This window comes from Giardia intestinalis, chromosome 4, assembly GCF_000002435.2.
Source record: "Giardia intestinalis strain WB C6 chromosome 4, whole genome shotgun sequence".
NCBI lineage: Eukaryota > Fornicata > Diplomonadida > Hexamitidae > Giardia > Giardia duodenalis.
The window spans coordinates 1,562,217-1,584,355 of record NC_051859.1 but is presented as its reverse complement, the minus strand read 5'-3'; the positions used below and the strand labels follow the sequence as shown (position 1 = coordinate 1,584,355).

The window sequence follows — 22,139 nt, the reverse complement described above, 5'->3', positions numbered from 1 at the left end:
TCACTTCCGACTACTACATCAGTCCTTCTAGAGAGAAAGGATAAATCGGATGATTCGTCCGTCGGTGATGATGTCTTGGATGTCGTGCCAGGTGGTGGCGCTTGCAGACGCCACAAAGGCGTGCTCAAAGCGAGATATTGCCAAGCGCATGGCAACAGCCTCCACTGGAGTAGCAGTGCTAACAGTAATTGCAGTGACGGTGCAGTTGATTTCAGTGTTGCGAACGATGGAGATCATTCGATTAAGTGGAGCACAAAGCACAGTGAGATCATCGATCTTGGCAAGGATGTCTAGGTCTCTCCTTCTAAGGACTGTAACCAAGAGGTCGTCCTCGCCAAGCATGACGCAGCCATCTGCCATCCCTTTGTCGTCGGGGTTGCGCTTCAGTGAGGTGATAGCAGTGTACGTCTTATCGTTCAGATCAAATGTGCGATAGGATTGCTTGGTTTTCTTGTGCTCTGCAGCCATGTTTACGAGGTCGTTGATTACGGCAGCTTTGTACTTAGGGTTCTCCTTGACAAACTCCTGCTTGACAAGCCATGAAAAGAAGTTTTGCTGAGTCACCACCCCCGATATGGTACCGTCCTCTGTGGTTAAATAGACGCGGTACACACCAGGCTTCTTGAGGTAGTCTGCCACGTCACTAACCGTTGCGGTCTCTTTAATAAGAACCATAGGGTGGAAGCAGGTGCGCTCGAACTGTGTTAATGGGTGTGTGGTAAAGATCTGGGTGATTTCATCGCTGATGGCCTTCGGTGTTGCCGGTCCCATGGAGTGTTCCCCCTGTTGCGCCATACTCTTCTTTGCATACTGCGCAGCCCAATGCACGAAGGTGAAGCGGTCAATATACCCTATGTACGAGTCGCCGTCCTTTACAGGTACTGCTGAGATGCGCTTTTCCACCATGTACTTCAACGCTTCAAACCACGAGACATTCACTGTGAGCTCGAAGACATCGGCCTTGTCTATGCGTGTTGCGGGGAGTGCCGTGACAGGAATCTCAGAAAGACGTTGAGCAATCATTTATAAATTTCTTGCTCGATACTCTAACCAAAGTAATTAGCAAAGAGCAGAAAGCCCGTGTGTGTTCGCATAAACTTTGTAGGCGTAAGACCGCTGAATTTTACGGTGTCAACCACGTCCGCAGTGACATGAGCCCTCACACCTCCTCGCTTTTGCTGAGAACCGTCAGTAGAATCATTTTTAGAATTTTTAGTAAGCTTCCGTAGCGGAGGGACGGGAAGTGATCGTGAAAATGCTTCATATGTAATGGAAAAAGACTTGATTGTTTCAAAGGCGCCAAACCCATGTGTGCAAAGGGCCTGCACAGCAGTGTGAACCTGCTCCAAGCAAGGAACAAAGATAGCGCACAGAGCTCCCACTCTAAGCGATCGTTGCAGATGGGGAACGACCTTTTCCGGACAAGGCATATCTAGAAAGACGAAGTCTATTTCAACTGCAGTTTCCTGAAAGCCATGCACGCTAACATCTCGGTGAGAGATGTCCACCAACTCCACAAGCCCATTAGGCAGATGCTCGGAGAAGCTCGGCGAGGAATAGTGAGCCAGCAAGTCCTCATGTGCAAGCCTCGCGCGAGATTCATCAATGTCACAACAGAAGAGACGTCCACCGGGATAGATTCTATGGAGCAAGTGATGGGTCAATGACCCTGACCCGATTCCCGCCTCACACACTCTAGATCCTGGCTGTATGTTCGATCGTGTGAGAATGATAGATATATCTGGAATGAATAGAATTTGAGTCCGCCTTTCCATTGAGCGGGTCCAGAGAGACGGAGAAAAGCGCAGTGCAAAGATAAACCCCGTCTTAGTCTTGGAAAACAGTTTGGCTCCATATGGCTTCCCAACCATATCATTGTGATGGAACTCTCCGTACGCAGATGAGTATATCCTTCCCTCAGTGATCTTGTCCGCTACAATCTTGTCCATACTGACGACGAATATGACAACGTCCCCCATAGCAATATAATCTCCGCCAGGAGTGGGTACAGCTGAAAAGCACGAAAGTCTTGACTGGCAGGTAGCCCCTAGTCTCAACGCTGACTCTGACTTTGGTCGCTCTTGCTCAGACAAGTCCATTTAATTCATCTGATGATTTTTCGTTAGACCTTTTGTATGGGTTGAATATGCAGAAAGAAGAGGTATCTTTACTGCTTCCTCTCATGTCTATGCCATTCCTTTCCCTTTTAAGGGGTCAATAGCAACAGAGCAGGATAGGGTAGGGCAAAAAAGCTCGAAAGATGGGCTGGCGCATATTTCTACGGTACTTGGCAGTTCTATCTATCAACGCAACCGCAGCTGGATGTACATTCGGTTGGTTTGCTTTCGAAAATAGCGCAACCCGGCACGACTGGGGCTCTGCAAGATTCATGTCAGCAGCATACGTCACCGGTCTTCTTACATTCACAATAGGGGGTCTCCTAATGTCCCTTTTACTAGCTAGACGCTTAGAAGTCTCGCTTGGCCTTGTTTATGCATTTCTTGTGATGTTCAGTGGAGAGCTAATAGGAATCGCGTGTCTTATCCTTGGAGTCCGGCTTTTTCCTCCATTCATACTTCTGGGCCAAGTCATACTTAACTTTTTCTGCGTTGGGTCGTACACCTTGTCGTACCGACTTGAAGATAAGCTCTCTCGGATCCGGGTCTCCGTAACAATTGGGTTTGCAATCTCGATCCTTGTTTACCAGTTGACACAGATCCCTATTGCACCAGAGCTCTCCTTGGGATGCTGGCTCATTCTCCACGGGGTTGCAGCGGGATTTTTCCTATTAACCATGTGGCGTATTGAGATTGCTCCTGTGTTACCTTCGAAGCTATGCCAGCAGCTGAAGCTGGTACTGCATAGAGGGCTAGTCTGGATTTCTGCGGTGCTGGTGCTTATTGTGATTCTAAATCAGAGCTATTATTTTCAAACGTTTAATCAGCGGATTGATATCTTCACAGTGGATAAGCAACAGATTCTGGTGATTGTCCTCTCCGCAGCACAGGCTCTGTCGTCTCTGGCTGGACTCATTACAGCCCTCCCTCTAGCACCAGCCGCAGTCATCTCCACATTCCTCCTTTCCATCTCAGGTCTTTCACTTTGTTTCCCATCGACGTTTCTTAGCACTGCAATCATGATGGGGCCTATGACCTTGGGGGCAACGGGCGCGCTTTCTTCAGCAATGGGGATTCTCTATTTGGAGACACGCTGCGTAGAAGCAACTGCATTATGCTATGCTGGAATGGTTTTGGGGAACGTTCTTGGCTATGTATTATCTGCCTTTTACCGTGCTTTCTCATGGATAGATTGCCTTGTCGGGGCCATCACGCCTCTTTCAGCTCTTTGCGCTGTTGGTTTAATTCCACTGCAGCGTCTTCCAAAAGTAGAGCAGAATTTTGAGGAGGACAGTAAGAATGATGTTGAGGATTTGATGGATTATAAAAATAATGATTCGTCTTCTGTTTCTGTTGATAAGTCTTCACAGCCTTGAATGTCCCCCCGACACAACTGAGTATGAAAATTCTTGCATTCCCAGCTCTTGTCTCTTTAATGGAACAATTTGTGGTGGTCATGGAACCTGTGACGATTACGGAGTTTGTAATTGCGATGAAAAGTATTCTCCAACTCACAGTGGCTGCCAGCCGGCTGCATGTGTAGACGGGACGATTCTTTGTAACGGTCACGGAGAGTGTAGAGAGCAACCAAACGGTCGTTATAAGTGCGAGTGTGACCCTGGCTATGAGCTCTATAATTCGGTCTACTACTGCATGCCTGAGATCTGCATCACTGGAACTTGGCTCTGTAACGGCAGAGGGATCTGTATTGTGGATAGCGAGGAAGGACCGCACTGCCAATGTGATGATACATCTGAAGGCGATCAGTGTGAGATATGCGCAAAGCGAGGTGTTCTTGTTGGGGACAACTGCATTTACGACGAGTGCGTGACCACGTATCCGGACGGCACCCAAGACGAGTGCGGAGGCGCGGGTATCTGCATGAGCTATAATTGGAGCTATCTATGCAGATGTGATCCCCTCGATGCGATCACACTGGGCCCATTCACCTGTGTCTCCAATAATTGCATCTCAGACAATCTGAGTGAAGGTGTTTGCAATAGACACGGGTATTGTAAGAGGGATAAGTGTGTCTGCGATGACGGTTACGATGGAAAGCTCTGTGAAATCACGACAGTCGGGTGCGAGGAGGATGAGACTCTGGTAGGTGGAACATGCTACCCTACTAAGTGCCTCACCGATTCAACCGGGCCCACCGTTATTCTTTGCAATAATGTTGGCACTTGTAACTTTAGACGCAAGGAATGTAAGTGCCCCACAGAGTACAGCGGAGAACAGTGCGAAGACTGTTCTCCTGGAGCTACAAGAGTGGATGGTGCATGTATCGATAATGCATGCATTACAGACGAGTCGGATGGTGGTGTAAGTGTCTGTAACGGACACGGCAGTTGTGTCAAAGGGGAGTCTGGATCTGTGAGCTGCCGCTGTGACAGAGGCTACAGGAATGTGAACACCCTTACATGCGCATCCAAGGACTGCGTCAGTCTCGCTTCTGTCCTTTGTAGTCATCATGGGCTCTGTGTCAACGATGCTTGCCAGTGCGAGGACGGATTCTCTGGAAAGCAGTGTGAGAACTACGATAATTGTCCCACAGATTACCAATATGTCCTCGGCTACTGTGTGCCAAATGTTTGCGTGACTACTTATTCGGATGGCTCCAAGACCGTCTGCGGAGGCTACGGACACTGTGTCGAAAAAGAAAGCGGCCACACCTGCGAGTGCATTAAGGACGGCCGCTTCATCAACGGCGCTTGCGTCAGTGACGCCTGTATCACTGATAAGGAAAATGACATAGTATGCTCAAACAATGGCCAGTGCAAGGGAGGAGTTTGCAGCTGTGACTCGACCCACCAGTCCCGTACCTGTGCAGTCAGCAGCTCCCAGTGAATTCCTTTGAGTGATCATGTCTGGTTTCTTTCCCAGGTTCCCCTGTTTCAAGTGGACGTACACACAGGGCTCGTGGATACAATCTAGTTGTAGAGCCCTTGTGGAGCTGACATGAAAGTGTTGAACATAACAGCCGATAACGTTACGTTCCACAAGCCTTACTCCACACAACAACCCATACACAACACAATATTCACTCCTTATTTCTCAGTCCAGACAGAGTGGAATACACCTTCCTTGTCAATCCTTTCATAGGTGTGAGCTCCAAAGTTATCCCTCATGCCCTGAATATACTTGGTCGGCAGAACCTCAGTCTGGATCATGTCGAGATATGTCATAGCAGACGAAAAAGCCGGTATAGGCAGCCCAGCCTTCACGGCAGAGGAGACCAGCAACCTGAGCTGGGAGACAACGTCACGATTGATGTACTTTTCCTTCACAAAGCTTGCATGCATCAGCGGTACACGCTTGTTGGCGTTCTGCTTGTAGAAGTCCGCCAGCGGTGTAAGAAGATTCATGCGAATTATGCAGCCTCCGCGCCAGGAGCAAAGAGCCTCAAAGATGCTTGTGTTGTATTGCATAGATTCGGAGAGGGCGTGAATAACGCAGATAGACTGTTGGAATGCAAGGAGCATAGCGGCCAGCAGAGAACGCATGATAGCGTCCTTACAAAGACCCTGTGTGAAGACAGACTTCAGCAACGCGGTGGAGTCCTCGACATGCATCAGAAAGCGGTCCTTTGAGCTCGAGAACGTGCGTGCAGCCACGCCTGCATCAATGATCGTCGCGCATACCCCTAGATTCAGCGCCTCGATAGACGTCCAACGGCCAGTCCCTTTCTGCATGGCCACGTCTTTGACAAAGTCAATAAGAGGCTTGTCATCCTCCTTCTTGTATAGTATCTGGGCGACATTTTCGAACAGATAGCAGCCTTCGGTCCTTGCATACAACGCAAAGACATCGGCCACCTGTTCCACGGAAAACTTGAGGACCGAGCGAAAGATGGCGATTGCCTCGGAAATAAGTTGCATGATGCCGTATTCGCAGCCATTGTGCACCATCTTCACCATGTGGCCAGCACCTCCGGGCCCACAATAAGATATGCATTTCTTTCCATCAGTCCCCTCGACCTGGGGGTCTGCACAGACCTTCTCAAGAAGTGGAAGGAGGCGCTTTCTTGCGCTCTCTTCGTCCCCGCCAACCATTATCGCAGGCCCCCAGAGGGCGCCTTCTTCACCGCCCGAAATGCCTATCCCGTAAAAATGCACTTTGAAGTTCTTGTGAAAGCGAACCTTACGCTCCTCTGTGAGCTTGTAGTAAGAGTTACCTGAATCTATAATGATATCATCCTCCTGCATGCATTTAGCCATCATCTCCCCAACAGAATCGACAGCATCTGCCTGAACGAGGAGGACGATAACACGAGGCTTTACCAAAGAGGCTACAAAGTCACTGACGGACTCGTACGCTTTTAAGCTCTCTGACTTGAGCTCATCGGCAACAGCTTTCGCCTTCGAGTGCGTTCTGTTGTAGATAGCAACCTTGAACTTATTGCGGTGGAAATTGAGCGCAAGGTTTTTGCCCATTGCACCCAGCCCCACGATGCCAATGTCCATGGCTCCTGTTTTATTTTTCACACTACAGGGCCGCAAACCCCTGTAGACCAACTTCTGGTGACAATAAAAAAAGTCTGTTATCACAATTTACTGCGTGGAGCCATTAATTGAACACTGGCCTAGATGAACGCGCGGTGTGATCACAGACCACAGTTGTGCTAGACTGTGCAGTGGCCAACTGTGCAGGAATGAAGGCCGGCTGGAAAGGCGCGTAGGCAAGTCGAGTCAATGCTGTGGTCTTATCTTCTCCAGTGGCAAGGATGATAACGTCTGCAATTCTTTGTATGACCAGAGGAGTGATGGTTGCTCGCCGCTCTCCCAGCTGAGGGACTTCAACCATGATGCACTGATCTTCTCTGCTGGTGAGAGTGGGAAGACAACCTGGGAAGAGTGAGCATATGTGGCCATCTGTGCCTATCCCCAGAATTGCTGCCCTAAAGACCTCTACTCCTTCGAGTTTCTTTGAGTACTCTCGGATGCTGGTCTCAAAGCTCTTGCTTCCATCATAGATTTCATTGATAACAACTCCGCTGTCCTTAAAGCACTCCTTGATCATTTTCCCGTTGTTCCTGGCACACGTATCCTCACGCTCATCTGAAAGCCAGATGAATATGCGCTTCCGCACCTCCAGTGGTAAGTGCTTGATCAGATGGCGGCTCATGTGTTCATAGCAATGCTTGGGGGTGGTGCCACCGGCGAGAATTATGTCAAAGCTATTATTCAGCGTGTGGGTCTCAGCCCACAGTGCGACGGAGTGAATGACCTTATTACTGACGGTCTCGCACGCGAGTATTGCCGTGGCAGTGATTTCCCAAGCAACACGCAACCTGCAATGGCCGTATGCTAAGCGACGTATGTACTCCTTTCCGTAGTTCCAAGTGTCGAGGCAGATGGGATGAAGAAGACGAAGGCCCTTAGCGTATATGATGGGCTTGTTCCTGCTGTTATCCAATATGTTTGCTACGATCTTCCACTGGGCAACTACCTCATCAGTACGTGTAAAGTTGGATAGATCCCCTGCAACCGCCTCTTGTAGCAGACGCTCATATGCTGATTGGGTGATGATATGCGACTTCTGGTAGTCAAAGTCCAGCGTCACGGGCTTGGTCAAAAACGGACCCGGCTCCCGTTCGATGCATCCACTGTTGTCGCACGCAAGAGTGGAAGAAGATATTGATGGCACCATGGTTTCGAAACTGATCTGAATCCCTTCGGTGGGGTGCACGAGGAACGAGAAAATGTTAGGATCCGGAACCATGCTAACAGTATTGAGAATGCGCGACCCCGAAGGACGCATGACAGCATCAATTCGGGTCTCGCGCGTAGCCCCACACTTGCATGTCTGGATGATGAACTGCGTCCTTTTCCAGCGTGCATTGTTGATGGACACCCTAAGACAGACAGCTGTTGGAGCAAGAGAGCCCTCCGGAACGCCCTCGTGTTTGAGGTACCCGTCGTACTGGGCTGTCAGGACATTCTCGACACGAATGGGGTCAACGGACTTCAGAAGCTTCACCTTTTCGTTGCGTATGCCATCTGCGGTCATGTCTATGGGGGCTTCCATGGTCGTAAGGGCAAGAAGCTGAAGAAGGTGGGATTGAACCATATCAATAATGATGCCGTTGGCGTCGTAGTAGCTGATCCGCCCATTAACATCTATCTCCTCAGAGGCAGTGATGATGATGCGATCTATGTACTTGTCATTCCAGATTGGCTCAACAAACGCGTTGGAGAATCGGAAGCCCATCATATTGAGTGCTTGCATCTTCCCCAGATAATGGTCAATGCGGGCTATCTGGTCTTCTTTGAACTGGCTGTGGAGCAACTTTTCGAGTTCCATGGCTGTGTGGAGATCTGACCCGAGGGGCTTCTCCACTACTATTGTACACTTCCTGTTATTGAGACCCGACTCCCCCAAGTTGGTGACTGCGGCATAGAAAGCGCCAGGCGGGAGGGCAAGATAAATGACAACGCGCTCAAGGTCCTTATACGGCTCCTTACAGAGTACAATCTCCGCTAGCGCCTTATAGTCACTCAGTGCCTCCATGTTGTTTATGCGATGGTAGTTGAGTCTCTTCACAAAGGTGCTCCAGGGTTCTCGATTTGTAGCAGACCCAGGGCCTGTCCCATGGCGTGAATACTTATCTATACCGTCCTTAATACGACTATGAAAGGCGTCCAGCTTAATGTCTGAGCGTGCAACGCCAAGGATGCAAGTGTCCTTGTGAAGGTAGCCGTCCGAGGCAAGGCTGTAGATGGCAGGGATAAGCTTCTTATAAGTAAGATCCCCTGATGCCCCCATGATGACGAAGACGCAGGAAGGCTTGAACATCGCTGGCTTTTATTTTTAGGTGATACGAACTAGAAATGCTACAAATACGTGTTTTTGTAGTATTGTTAGTGTAGAGTTCATAACAACTCCGCCTTCATAGCCTTCTCAAATCCCAGAAGAAAAGTAAGGCATTTTAGATTTACGCAGTTGTCACTGAGCTTCGCAATTTGTGCTACCTGAAAATCCCAGTTATACATGCTCCCCTAACTTAGGAGCCTTTATTTTGCAGTACTTTAAAAGGCTTCAAAGGATAGACTAGGGATGGAAGCCAAGGTCGTGCGTGATCTTTCAACAAAGTCCATAAGGCCAAAGCCTATTAAAGCTGGCATATTGGAAACGAACTACTACAACAATTAACTGGTTTGCTCCGCCGTAGCAATGTTTTTGCGTGCGTCCTCGCTTAGGCCTGTTGCATATCGTGCTCTGATCCCCCCTCGACCTGGCCTTCTACTGCTCACTGTATTACTGGTTGGAACGGGTATGTTCATTGGAACCATGGGAATAGGCGGTTGTTCGTTGACAGGCGGAGCCTCCTGTACTGTCGGCGAATCATCTGGCAGTGGTAACGAGACAGGATCCGACAAGTCTTGGCTCGGATTGACATGCAAGTCAGGGCAGAGCTGTGTGGATAGCCCAAGGTCTGCGTTTGCTAAGGAAATGTTACTGGTAAGCAACTCTGGGTTTTGGTCGAACGGAGCGCTGATTGTCAAAGAGGCTTGCGACTCTATCTGATCAAAAAAGTTTTCCGGATTACTTGTGGCCGTGGCATCTGTCAATGGCTGCAAGTAGTCAGATATGCCTACATTAGGGATTTCGCTGTCCAGCTTCTCTTCTGCATGGTCACTTTCCTCGGTTCCTGATGTCAAGTGCTCGGGTTTAGCTATAGCTGGTATATTTATCTCACCTGTGTTATTCTCTACAATATCGATGGGAGGAGATTCAAAAGCTTGAGACTCAAATATTAAGGTTGGATTGGTAGAAGCGTGAGTATGTTGATCCCCGAAGGTAGGTGCCTGCATCTGTCTAGATAACTCCTGAGTAAGCCTTGCATTCTCTTCTTGGAGCCGGGCAAGCTCCTGTCGCAGTAACGCTTGCTCTGCCATAAGGGCGTCTACATCTAAGTCTGTCTGAGTGAAAGTAGTTACAGATACAACTGACGGGTGTGGTAGCGATGTGGATGGTTGTGGCAGGACCGTTTGGTCTGGCTCCTCCAGAGAGTGGACCACCGGCAGTGCCGGGGTTGTTGTTGGGGCTTTCTGAACAAGAGGGAGTGCCCTTAATGTATCTATCATAGTATCGATGTTGGTCTTGAGGCGTGCTAAGTGCGGAAGTAGGATAGGAGACTCAGGCAGCTGCGCTGCTTTTCCTTGAACAAGTACAGTTTCCAGCGCAGTTTTCAGAGAGTCACCGTTAGTAAAAGTCTCCGAAAGCATAGGAGAAACTGCTGCATAGAAGGACGCTGGCATAGATGCTACAATGGATGCAGTCATGGCTCTTACAAGTATAGAGGTGTCGGGTTTTAATGATACAGCTATAAAGGTGCTGAGGTGCTTCACCAACTCTGCTGGGCTACCAATGTAAAACAAAGAAATGACTACGAAGAAGTGCTCGTTTTTAAGAATGTCTAATAAAGCTATGAGAAGAGTGAGAAGGTTAACCGCCGGTTGCTGATTCAGTAGAACGCGGGCGGTCGACCCAAAAAGTGCTCCCAGGAAAGTTGGTATGATATCATATATAGTCTTTGGACAAGACAGTGCACTGAGAGCAAGACATTGGCCATTTCTATTGTCATTCGTGATTATGCTAAGAAGACAGGCCGCCGAGGCCGCAAGCACAGTTGGGGACGACTCACTGTTTTCCATGCACTGCATCAAGTTGAGACACGACTGCTTTGATACGGAACACTTCGGTCCGGGGTCACCTTTCCCAAGCACCTGAACGATCACTGCTCGGTAGCTTTTCTGGGCTTCTTGTACATATGCAAAAAAGCGTGCATACAATTGCTCGTTGCTAGACTTTCTTAACACATCCTCGGGAGCCTTCATTCCTAAGGTACGTGCAAGAAGCTTAAAGCCATCAGTCCACGATGTTTTATAGAGTGAGAAGAGCGGATTAGTCACTGCATTGAGGCACCCAGACACCAGGTCTTTGTGTTGATATGTCCCCAAAAGCAGGTGCAGAACTGCATCATAGAACTCTGGGTCAACCCTATCTCCTAAAGCGGTCAAGATGTGGGACAGACGTGTAAGCACATCGATAGACCGCATTGGCACGCCTGGTTGGAGAGACAGAAGAACCGTATTCGCCATCTTTTGATGTGAAGCTTGGTCAGTCCCGACTAGCTGCATAATAAGACTTGCTGCGTCGAGTGACACTAAGCGTATGTCCTTATGAATAAAATCGGCATCTGCCGGGCTGCACACAAGCATCAGCGAATATGAGAAAATCTTAGAGTCGAGAATGGCTTGTTTAGTCTCCGATGAAATAAGTGTCTTGACCAGACTAAGGGACCTTGACAGTACCGTAGCAACTGCATCTCCAAATGGCTTTTTATTAGCTAGATCATTGATCAGCGAATATGTACAAGCGTGGACAAGGTCTCCGAGACTTCCGATGATGTTTCTTTGGATCACCTCCTGAGATAGGGAAAATGTAGCATCCGACGATGAAAGATTGGCTGCCAGACTTACACTTTTAGTTAATATATGCATTGAAGATATCGCCCTAGGGGTTGTGACCTTGTCTGCTTCTATATTCTTAAGTGCTTGTTCCAATATACCTGCTTTAATACATGATGCTACGAGGGTAGATTGACCGTCCATGGCCCCTGGTATGGACAAGATTAGATCGACAACTGTAAATGCATCAGGGTTCGCAATCCGCAAAAGCTGCACAAAGCGTTCGGCCAGACACGTTTCTGTGGAGAAGCTGGGTGTCTGTATCTTATGCTGTAGGATCTTCGCGACAAGATCCATGGAGTCAGTGTCGGTTAGTAACCATACCAAGACTGACAGCGCTGGGGACGTAGCAGCGTTTTGGGTTTGCGTACTATATGCGAATGCAAGGGATAGCCCATTCGTAGACTCTTTTAGAAAGCTAACCTTGGCAGTTGTACGATGCTGTGTGTCCTCTGCTTGATCTCTAGCGCTGGATGCGAAGAGCGCACACAAAAACGAAAACAAAGCCGACAGGATAGTAGGAGACACAGCGGGAGACGATAATAGTCTGCATACTGAAGGCAAGCAGACTAGAAGAGGCCCTGGGTTGGTTGTAGCGAGCAACGATAGCTCGTTTAAACTGTGAAGTTGCGTCTCCAAGGCAGGTGACGACTCTAATCGAGACACAAGCTGGCTCACCAACATACCAATATCAGCATCGGGGGCGCGCTGATTGGCTGTGAGAGGCTCTGCAACAGTCAGACTGATGAGCTGGTCCAAATCCATCAAGTCAACTGTTTACTAATATTACAAATTTAGCTAATCAAAGGCTGCCAAGCTGGCTAACGATCTCTAGACCACAAACAGTAGAAAGCGTGTCTCTTGCAGCAGTGTCCAAATCATCTGTCAGCCGCTTGATACAGGTGATGATGCACGGTCGAGGGTAAAGGAAAGTTAGCTCCGACGGACAAGAGCTGTGGCCAGACGTGAGATTATAACTGGAGTGTTGCTTATTATTAATGTTGGGATACATGGAAAGACTTCCAGACAGAATCAAGAATATTGAGAAGAGTGTTCCGGAAAAGGCACTGGCGGCTTGAGGAACTTCCTTCTTGGCTAAGAACTCTGCGTGAAAACGAATGATGTCCTGACTGAAATCCTGTGGTGCATGGGCCACGATCTGGGTCAGCTTGTCCAAAAGACTGTTCAGGATATTCTGGACTATACTATGGCTCGTAGTATAGTAGGGTCTCAAGAGAGGGAACTCGGATGCCCTGTAGACCAGCAGGCCCTCTTCGTAGATCACAGTAAACATCTGAATCAATGCCTTAATCAAGTGTGTCGCTGATGACCCGTCTATTATGAGCGTTAGCAGTGTCAGACAGTCCTCGATCAAGAGAGTAAGCATGGATATCCGCACGGGATCAAGCCCTGTCCCTGAGAGGCTCGAGATACTGCGCTGGACCTGCTTTATCGCCTCAAAAGCTATGTCCTCGCCATAAAACGATGGCTTGTTTTTTCCTAGGTCTGCTGGTATATCCTGCAAGTCGTGAAACTCTTTGGCTTGCACTAACCCACGGAAGGAAGGGTTTGATAGGTAATTTTGTAAGAAGGATACTATCCTTGTGATAAAGAGCATCATGGTTGTGTCATCCTGCAGCGAAACAGTGAGCTGTCGTTTAATGTAGAGCATGGTATCGACAAGCTTCCGCATATTTTCACTGTTGAAGGTCTTGATTATGGTGCCTGTCATGCTATCGGTAAGGCTCTTAAGGGTAAAAGACATGGCTTCCGTCAGGGTAGAGTCAGATAGACGCGCTGCACTTTGCAGCCGCTCAATAGTGTCCAAAGTCTTGAATTTGTAGTCTATTTGATCTACTACTCCAGCGACCGCTAGAGGTAGTCCTTCGGTACTTTTGGCTAGACTGACAAACCTATCAGTTGAGGGGAAGTCCCGAAGCTTGACGACAGATATTTCCTTAGACGGGGATGGGTTGGCAGAGCTCTTCTCGGCAGCTCGATCCGCTATAGCATCCGCTAGATGGTTGACTACCCGACCATCTTGCAGCTTTGAAGGGTAGAGGCCTTTCTCAGCGTCTGCATTGAACGAGCTTGCCTCATCCAAACTTAGGCTAGGCACAGTATATGACGACAGTGCAGCCGGCAGGGGCGGCACTGCAGACGCCACAGACTCGTGGGGATCGCGCTCAACTGAAGCAGCAGTCCCTGGTGTCCTGCCCACATCCTTCTGCTGGCTGCGATTCTTATATAGTTTAGAAGAACGGAGCTCCTCGGCAACCTTCTCATCTAACAAATCTACGTCCACATCGGTAACCAAAGTCCCCATACGTGTAAAAAGTTCTACCATATCGTTGTCTCCTTCAAGAGTATCATGTTGCTTTGACTGTGAACGCATGCTCTCAGCCACTGCACGAGCAGAGAGCGACTGACGCAAAGATTGCCCTAGTACCTGTTCCGCATCTCGCAGAAGGGCATCCATGTCAGTGCGCTGGCCCTTGTGTGGACTAGTGTTATAGATATCCATGAGGGGATCGTTAGAAAGAACGCCTTCCTTAGCATGGGTTATGGAATTGGTAAGGGTTGGTGTCAGCTGCGATTGGGCAGCACGCTTCGAGGTTGCATTCTGCGGATCGTTAAGAGAGGTGGGGAGATCATCTACCATAGATTCGTTAATGCTGACGATGTCGTACTCAACGTACTCATTGGTTCCGGGGCTGAACATATCTGCCACCATTGTCGCTTCCTTTATGTCAACCCGCAGTGTCTGCCCATTCAAGACTGACTCTAACCAGGTAGATACGAGGTCTGCATCTGCAGGGCTCAACTTATCTATGAATGCTCGGTAGAAATGCCTAAACGAGTTAATAGTCTTAGTACCGGACAGGTTATAAAGAGCCAACAAAAAGTTCTCCTTTGTGCCAAGAATGTTATTTATGTATTCCACTGTAATTGCCGGGTCCTTGAATTCAGTTTTGACATAGTCTATAAACGCCTTCCCAGCCAACTCGTCCGAGACCTTGCAGGACTTCTTAAACGTTACTATGCATAGACGCTTGAAGAAGGCAGTGACAGAGGGGAGCCACGGTTCTATAATCGGCTGGACCTTCTGAAAATCATCTATTCCCTCGACAATCATCTCAAGATACTCGGTAATAACCTTCAGGGTGGTATACTTTAGGTGAATGTTTGCTCCGTTATCATTGAATACCTCCATGTAATTTTGGAGAAAGTGGCGAATAATGCGCTTGCCTGGCGTCTTCAGATACTCTTCCTCAATCGCTTGGTGGCGTTCAAAGAGAGCGTCTAGCGTTCTTTGGATGGCCAGCTTTTCTTGATACGATGGCTGCATAGTTAACCTCACAAGCAGGGGACCCACAAGGATCTTAAAATCCCTTAGGTCTTTGATATACTTGCACAGAGTCCCTATGCACTTACAGACAGTGGCAACGGTGGACGCCAAAGGACGCCATCCTTCTGTGACGAAATCGTTGGAGAGAACAAGGGCAGAGTAGAGCAATGACACAGAGGAAAAAGCCTGAATACTCTCTTTGGAATATTTATCGGTAGCTCCAATTTCCATTTTATATTGTTTCAGGATTGCCAAAACGCCGTTGTGTACGTCCTCTTCATTGAAGTGGACAGAGCGAATGGGGATAAGGCTATTGGGGTCTACGCCGTTGAGGTCTATCATCGGTGCTGTGATATCTGAATTCAGTATAGATTCATTGATGACATGCCTGACCACTCTAATGTCTGTGGCGCTTATGGATGCCTGTCGCTCAAAAATATACGGAGTAAGCAGAGAGATGATGCAAGAGCTGTCACAGACAAGCTTGCAAGCGGCGGCAAATCGATGCTCGTGTCGCCCGCTGAAGGGTATGTAGACATTGTGCAAAATTATAGCCAGTGATGACTTGGCCATGGTACTGTCTCCGTGAACAGACAGGGCATTGAAGCTCTCACTAGGATGGTTCTGGCTAAGAGAGCTCCGTGATGAATGCGAGATGTTTCTAGATTCCATCGGCTCGCTATGTCGCTCTAGTAATGAGCTATTCGCGACAGAGCGAAAAGACGGTTCGTTTAGATCGTCCACCATGTAGCTATCAGTCGACTCTTTACGGACTGGGCCAGCCTCAGCAGGATTCTGAACGCTTTCAAAACCCTCATTAACATCAAGACTCTGTCTGGCACTGTTGCCATGTCGAGGAATAGCAGGTTTTGACATAGTTGAGCGAGCAGAGGTGCTGTGTTGAGGCGCGCCTTGATGGTCATCAGGTACTGAAGCATGTACTGTTGACAGTCCGCCAAGGTAGATAGCTGTCGTAGAAAAGCCGTCTTCGGAGCAAATAGACGATGTGTTAGCATCGTTGCTCCCCCGAGGAGGCTGGGCTAGCCTGTTGCGCTCCGCAGAAAGGGCCTGCTTTATGACGTCGTCTGTATTCTTGCTGTTATATCGAGTTGTTTTCTCTAGCTCATTGATTGTTTGAGCCAGCTCTTTGCCTAGGATCTCCTCTCTATTCAGTTTGCTCGGCCGCACAGGCTTCTTTGGTTCTTGCTCCTTGCACGCAGCTTGAACTTGTTGGAGCATGTGCAGTATTTCATTGGCCGTTCCGCGCATTGCAGTTGATTTGGAGTTAGCAGCCAAATCTTCGCACTGTATCCAAATTTGGTGTAAAACAGCACTACTCTCGAATGTGTAGAACACCTCGCTTTCCGACACAAATGAAATGATGGATGGAAGCATGTCAGAAAGAATCCAGTTAAGTGTCTCCTGCTTGATGGTTGCGATTATCCCTGCTGTCGGCGATGTAATGGAGTAGCTGGCTGAAGTTCCATTCAAAGCCTTCAAAATTGATCCACCCATATAGCTTTTTGTTACGGAGGTAGCTGTTAATATAACATGGCTATTCATGCACATGTTTAGCGCCTGAATAGCATAGCTCCTGGTGATAGGCCTCCTCGTCATCCCCAGCATATTGATCAGACCAATAGACCAGGCCTGCTCAAAGACAGACAACACAGTGCCAGTCCTGGCTAGTTCTGTCATCAAGAGAAGGTAGTAGTCTCCTGCATTGGCATTGGATTCTGTGTGTACCTTTTCATCAATAGATTGGAGAAGCTTGCGGCTTATTTTTGTGCTGTCAATGCTGTGATCCTCATAAAGAGATAGAGCCTGAATCATGGCTATAGTTAAGTCAGAGCGCATCATGGAATCTTTTTCTGCGCTTAAAGCACTTTCATATTCAGACAATACGCCCAAAACCTTGCTTAGTGGCAGTTCAAAACCAGGAGCCTTATAGTATGGCTGGAGAAACTCTGGAATATTAGAGAGCTTCATCTGCAAGATAGTCGACGACTTGTTCCGCATACTCGAGGCAATCTTTCGCAAAGGCGTGGAGGTCGCTTTTTTAAGAGTAGAGCGTTCACGATCTCCGTCAGTAACACTGGTGCGTTCCGCAGATGCCAGAACAGAAGATGTATCCTCCTGCTGCAGGCTATTGTCTGGACTTTCTACTGACTGGTGTGCCTTCATTGCTGAGTCTATAGTGTGGTGCAAAACAGCTCGTTGACGAATGTGCGCGTCATTCTTCCCGATTCTATCTTTTTCATGCTTAAATGCCTGGCTAGTATCTTGCTCATCATCATACATGCTTGAGCTATCTCTGTGCGAGATACTCCGTCGAGACCTAGCACTGGAGGGGCGCGACGAAGGCGGCCTTTCTCTGATGCTCCGGTCTCCATCCAGGGATGTCCTTTCAGCAGTCATACACTCATCTACACTGTACCGCTGCTTTCGTCCATCTTGGAGGCTGCCATCAACTAAGCCTGAAGAGACATTGTGCAATGTCTCTCCTCCCGCAAGAACTCGCTGCTCTCTGGAGTCGCGTTGCTCATTCACAGGCTTTGCAGGCTGTTGAAGTGATTTATCAGAAGCTACAGCATACTTTTGTATTGATACTAGCCCTTGTATGGCTAGAGCATCGTAAATTCCCGGATTCTTTACGCTAAGGTCGCGGATTACGGTGTACAAATTGGTGGGCTTTCTGAAGTCACAATTATGTATTTTCCCTCTGTCTGCCTCAACATCTAGCTGCATGCACGTCTTGGGTGCACGCGTGCTTAGGGTCAAACGAGGAAAATCCGTCTTATTGCAACATGTCAACACTGCCTGGATGTACTTCGCCAGCTCGCTATCAGCGTCCCTAATCGTTCTTAAGCAGTTGAGTGCGCTGTACATGCAAGCAGCCTCGAAGGCCCCCGATGAATAGAGACCCTTGAGAGTGGGAATTACTTCACAGTCCAGTACCTTGCTGAGAAAGACAGGGTCCATCTGTTCTAACCCGTTAACATTTCGGAGAAAGTAAACCAGCATAGCCAGTAGCTTTGAACTAACACGGACTAGAAGCCCAGACGGCCCTGTAAGGGCTGGACACCCTCCGTAGAGGTAAGCGCCAAGCTCGAGGATATGAATAAGAAGCTCCGATGTTACCCGAAGAGAGAACCCTGCTGCAGAATGGACGGGATCAAACTTGTCGTGGAGAAACTTAACTACCTCGTGTAGGTACTCTCCCAGAGTCAGGACATGTTGCCCGTTCCGGATGTTGAGTTCGCCGTCTTCGTTTTCCAATTCTTTGCAGATAGCTGCCATGATAGCAAATAGTGTGTAGTAGACTGGGACAAGCCCGTGAATATCGAACGAAACAGTGAGAAGCTTTTTCCACGCAGTGATTACTTTTGCAGGGTTGCTCGTAAAGCGGTACGGAATAAAGGTCAGAATATGATAGATGTAGGCGGAAATTATCGTGTTATAGAGGCCTAGATCCTTGCTATAAATTGTGTTCAAAATAATGCCTGCAGCTGGAAGAATCTTTATCAGTGTGCTCTCATTATTGCACGTCATAATTAACATACCGATGATTCTGAATATAGAAACAACTGTGGAAGCCAAGTTTTGGCCTTTGTCGGTTGGTTTCTTTTGTGAACTAGCCATAAATGTCTTTGTTATAATGAGACTGAACTGATCTACTAACGGCTCAACACATGAACATGCTTTCTCTTCATCTCGCAATACATAGAAAGTTCCTTCACGGGATTCTTGTGGATGTGCTGGCTGGAATATCAAAGAAAAGTCGTACTTTGGTGTGTTAAGCGTTTCAACAAACGTCAGGTCATCGGATGTACAAACAGGTCCGATCTTGTAGAGTAAAAACGAGGGTGGTCGAAGCATTATCTTGACGCGTTTGAAGTTTGTGCCACTGTCGAAGGAGCAAGTACGAAAAATCTCAGCAGGAAAATCATAGGCGTGGTAATAAATGAACTTGGTCTTTCCCGCAGTCCCAATGATTTGCGGGGGTTGACTTTGCACCGAGCGAACAGGTGTCTTCATCTTGGCAGGGGTTCCACTCCGGGCTCCAGCCTTTCCACTTGCATGCTGGGGTGTCTTAGGCTTTTCTGGTGACGACAAGGGATCGCTTTTCTGGGACGCATTGCTAGCATTAGAGGTGTTGACTGGAGTCTTCCCAAGTGTAGGATCAGAGTCGTTCAGAGAGGCCTGTGTAGAAGGCTTCTTTGGGTCAAAGTCTAAGAGATCAGAATCGGTGGGATGAACAGCAATTTGCGCAGGCTTTACCTGGGTGTGACCTGAATTCTGGCCTTTGGCAGCGTTAGAAGCATGAGGCCCAGTCTTCTTTGTCGGACTGGATCCTCGCGAAGCTCCACCCAATTTTTGCTTGAGTGCGCTACGATGAAGGGACATGAACGTGTTAAGAATGCCATCGAATTCCTTACTGACACTTCTAACCTCAGAGGACATGTCCCGCATTAACGTACCGGTACATATTTTTATAAAAGACAAAGTATAGAGGCTCTTTTCACAGAAAAATCCTCGACACAAATGAGCAACAAAACTCAGTGGATAGTATCGAAGACTGGACAGGCCTGCAATGCTTTCCATCCTTAGGGGGAGAGTAAAAGATGGACCACTAAGTTCCTTGGTCTTCAGAGGAGTCGGCGTCCCCATCCCAGCTAGCATAGCTTGAAAGCTTTCACTGAGGTCTAACTTAATTACGACATTTGGCGACGCAGCATATGCGCACAGAAGCTCCATGACAGAACTGGGGATGACACTTTGTAAGACAGCCTTCTTATAAATTCCGCCCAGAAGCAAGAAGAGAAGAAATGTCATTTGCCGCTGGAGCAGGCGACAAAACTCTATATAAAGATACGTATTGAGTGCGGATTTGGATGGGGGTATTGGTCGCTTGTCTTTCTTAATATATTCATCAACTTGATCTATAAATGCCTTAAACGAGCAATTTGCGGGGATCTTATCAATTACATCTCTGGGGACTTCTGGAAGCGCATTCTGGAGGATGGGGAGCTCAATAAACTCCTCGAGCGTCAAAAATCTTCCCAGAATGACATCAACGGTATTGTAGCAAGGCGATAAAAGGCTCGGCTTTCTTGATTTCAGTTTCTGCAGTATTGACTCGGTTATTTCACGCTTACTGTGAGAACTATAATAGGATGAAGGAAGATACATCAGCATGATCCGAAGAGCTCCAAGGGCAGCTATTACCACTGCTATATTCTGATCACCGATCACCACTTCATTGATGCGCATCAGTATCTCTTCTGCAACTGTCTTGTTATTCTTTCTATTCTCGCACTGGGCAAGGGTGAGCGACGGCTGAGGATGGGGAATGAAGGGATTGAAGAGAAGCTCGGTCGTCTCTAGTGCTTCTTTTCTGATCTGCCAGGAACTGTCAGTGATCCCAGGAAGAATCGACCGGGGAATGTACATCATAGATATCCAATCCTCGGCGTCGGGGTCAAAATTGGGCGGTGTGTAGACATACTTTAGCTCGTCTGTTTTCGAGAAACTGTCGGAAGGTTGCGTAAGAGAGTCATCACGGTCAGTGAATGATTGCCGTGAACCCCCAGCAACTTGCTCCTCAAATGACTGTTGGCTGGCGACTAAGCCCTCCACGGCGTGCTCCTGTCCGACGACTCCACTGCCAGAAACAGAGCCTGTAGTTCTTGATGACAAGTTATCAGGCTCATGAGTACTGAGGGACCCTCTGTGGGAAGAAGATTGGTATGCGTTCTTGGGTTGTGACTGCGCCCGGGGAGGAGGCCTTGTGATGGGGCGCGAAATCGGCCCGGGGGTATTTCCCGTAGACGTTAATCCTTTCACAGAGGTAAGCTTATTCTTGGTAAACTCAGTTAGTAGAAGATCCGAAGGAATGATGTGTGTAAGACTTAGTATATAGTCCTCAGCCACCTCTTTGATTCCTAGCCCCTTTGTCTTCAACGCAACAGTAAGGCTGTCTGCTATGCTCTTGATCAGCGTTCCAGGAAATTCCACTAGTGCAGAGGAATCAATGGCGCGATCTATGTACAGTTCTAGTTTCCTGAGAGCAGTACTTGTTATTTCGACGTTCTTGATATTCTTTTGCCTAAAGCCGTTCATCATCTGCGTCAATATAAAAAGAGCGAGGTCTAGGTGCACCTGAGTAAGCATGGACAGTATAGAGATAGACGCATCAGTCATCTTCTGACTTCTGAAAATGATATCCGACGTTATGTGTGCTACTGCGTCATGAAACTCCTTCGTAGTCGTTTCGTAAGCATCTTGTAAAAGAGGAAGGGGGTCATCTTCAACTGTTACTCTTAAAAGCTGGATAGCGGCATCAGTTATAATCATATTAGTATCATCAAGACACTGGAATGCATATGCAAGCTTTGTCCTTGTGTCATGATCATTGCTGTCACGAAGCGCGTCTAATCCCATTGCCTTGGTAGTAGGATCCGAATTAGTAATCATTGCTTCTAATGAAACTAAGGAGCGATCTGACCTGGATCCCAGCGGCTTTCCCATGTCGGTATAAGGGGATCTCTGAGCTTCTAATGCTGGCTCTGTGGCAGGAGGCAAATCGTCCTCTAAATAGGTCTCGTATATTGACTCGTATATAGTTTCATATATAGTCTCGTCATACTCCTCAGCGCCGGCCTGCTCACGGACATCCGGCACTTTATGACTCATATGTTTTTATTTAAAATCTGAATTTTACTTTCCCTGCAACGTTCCCTGCGGCTTTCCCGGCGGTGTGCATAACGCCCGCATTTACTTTTTTTAATACGCTCATATGCCTCATTAACCTTAACCTGAAGAAAAGGACTGAGGGACAGCTGTCCGAGCAACTTATCACGTTGGGCCCTGATCTTGTCCAGGCTAGTGTCAGATTCTATGTCTAGTATTTGGCTTGCTTGAGACAAGGGCATGGGAGCTATCCTTACTTTGGCCCAATTCGGCGCTTTTGCCAGGCTGCGGACCTCCGCCCGTACATGATGCCAGATATCTGCGAGGGCCAGACTACTCTCTACTATATTATCTGCAAGAACAGACAGGGAACTCCGTACTCCAGCAGTCAGACCCTTTGCAATCTCTACCCCAGCCTTGGGAAGAAGCATTTAGGAGGCAAAATTCAGTTATGTTCAATAATTTGGTTAATTCACTCGCTGTTCCTCCGCTGCTGTTCCTATATAG

The 22,139-nt window shown here is 48.0% G+C and overlaps 9 protein-coding genes across 9 annotated transcripts; 2 read left to right on the top strand and 7 right to left on the bottom strand.

The window, feature by feature from the left end:
• Nucleotides 1–27: 27 nt before the first annotated feature.
• GL50803_008692 (uncharacterized protein) lies at nucleotides 28–1,023 on the bottom strand (the record flags this gene model as incomplete). The annotated part of the gene is made up of 1 exon (XM_001704399.1): nucleotides 28–1,023. One exon carries the CDS (start codon nucleotides 1,021–1,023, stop codon nucleotides 28–30), a length of 996 nt encoding a protein of 331 aa, XP_001704451.1.
• Nucleotides 1,024–1,046: 23 nt separating this feature from the next.
• On the bottom strand, nucleotides 1,047–2,099 carry GL50803_008691 (tRNA (adenine57-N1/adenine58-N1)-methyltransferase catalytic subunit; the record flags this gene model as incomplete). Its single annotated transcript, XM_001704397.1, has 1 exon — nucleotides 1,047–2,099. One exon carries the CDS (start codon nucleotides 2,097–2,099, stop codon nucleotides 1,047–1,049), a length of 1,053 nt encoding a protein of 350 aa, XP_001704449.1.
• Nucleotides 2,100–2,260: 161 nt separating this feature from the next.
• GL50803_00101330 (uncharacterized protein) lies at nucleotides 2,261–3,493 on the top strand (the record flags this gene model as incomplete). The annotated part of the gene is made up of 1 exon (XM_001704396.1): nucleotides 2,261–3,493. One exon carries the CDS (start codon nucleotides 2,261–2,263, stop codon nucleotides 3,491–3,493), a length of 1,233 nt encoding a protein of 410 aa, XP_001704448.1.
• GL50803_008687 (Tenascin-like protein) lies at nucleotides 3,450–4,964 on the top strand (the record flags this gene model as incomplete). Its single annotated transcript, XM_001704393.1, has 1 exon — nucleotides 3,450–4,964. The coding sequence occupies one exon, from the start codon at nucleotides 3,450–3,452 to the stop codon at nucleotides 4,962–4,964; it is 1,515 nt and encodes a 504-aa protein (XP_001704445.1).
• Nucleotides 4,965–5,164: 200 nt separating this feature from the next.
• Nucleotides 5,165–6,580, bottom strand: GL50803_0014759 (6-phosphogluconate dehydrogenase, decarboxylating; the record flags this gene model as incomplete). The annotated part of the gene is made up of 1 exon (XM_001704391.1): nucleotides 5,165–6,580. One exon carries the CDS (start codon nucleotides 6,578–6,580, stop codon nucleotides 5,165–5,167), a length of 1,416 nt encoding a protein of 471 aa, XP_001704443.1.
• A 103-nt stretch (nucleotides 6,581–6,683) lies between these two features.
• On the bottom strand, nucleotides 6,684–8,912 carry GL50803_008682 (6-phosphogluconolactonase/Glucose-6-phosphate 1-dehydrogenase; the record flags this gene model as incomplete). Its single annotated transcript, XM_001704389.1, has 1 exon — nucleotides 6,684–8,912. One exon carries the CDS (start codon nucleotides 8,910–8,912, stop codon nucleotides 6,684–6,686), a length of 2,229 nt encoding a protein of 742 aa, XP_001704441.1.
• Nucleotides 8,913–9,265: 353 nt separating this feature from the next.
• GL50803_0014758 (uncharacterized protein) lies at nucleotides 9,266–12,355 on the bottom strand (the record flags this gene model as incomplete). The annotated part of the gene is made up of 1 exon (XM_038045790.1): nucleotides 9,266–12,355. One exon carries the CDS (start codon nucleotides 12,353–12,355, stop codon nucleotides 9,266–9,268), a length of 3,090 nt encoding a protein of 1,029 aa, XP_037902018.1.
• Nucleotides 12,356–12,392: 37 nt separating this feature from the next.
• Nucleotides 12,393–21,635, bottom strand: GL50803_0087039 (uncharacterized protein; the record flags this gene model as incomplete). Its single annotated transcript, XM_001704385.1, has 1 exon — nucleotides 12,393–21,635. The coding sequence occupies one exon, from the start codon at nucleotides 21,633–21,635 to the stop codon at nucleotides 12,393–12,395; it is 9,243 nt and encodes a 3,080-aa protein (XP_001704437.1).
• Nucleotides 21,632–22,063, bottom strand: GL50803_0019230 (Pam16; the record flags this gene model as incomplete). Its single annotated transcript, XM_001704384.1, has 1 exon — nucleotides 21,632–22,063. One exon carries the CDS (start codon nucleotides 22,061–22,063, stop codon nucleotides 21,632–21,634), a length of 432 nt encoding a protein of 143 aa, XP_001704436.1.
• Nucleotides 22,064–22,139: the final 76 nt, after the last annotated feature.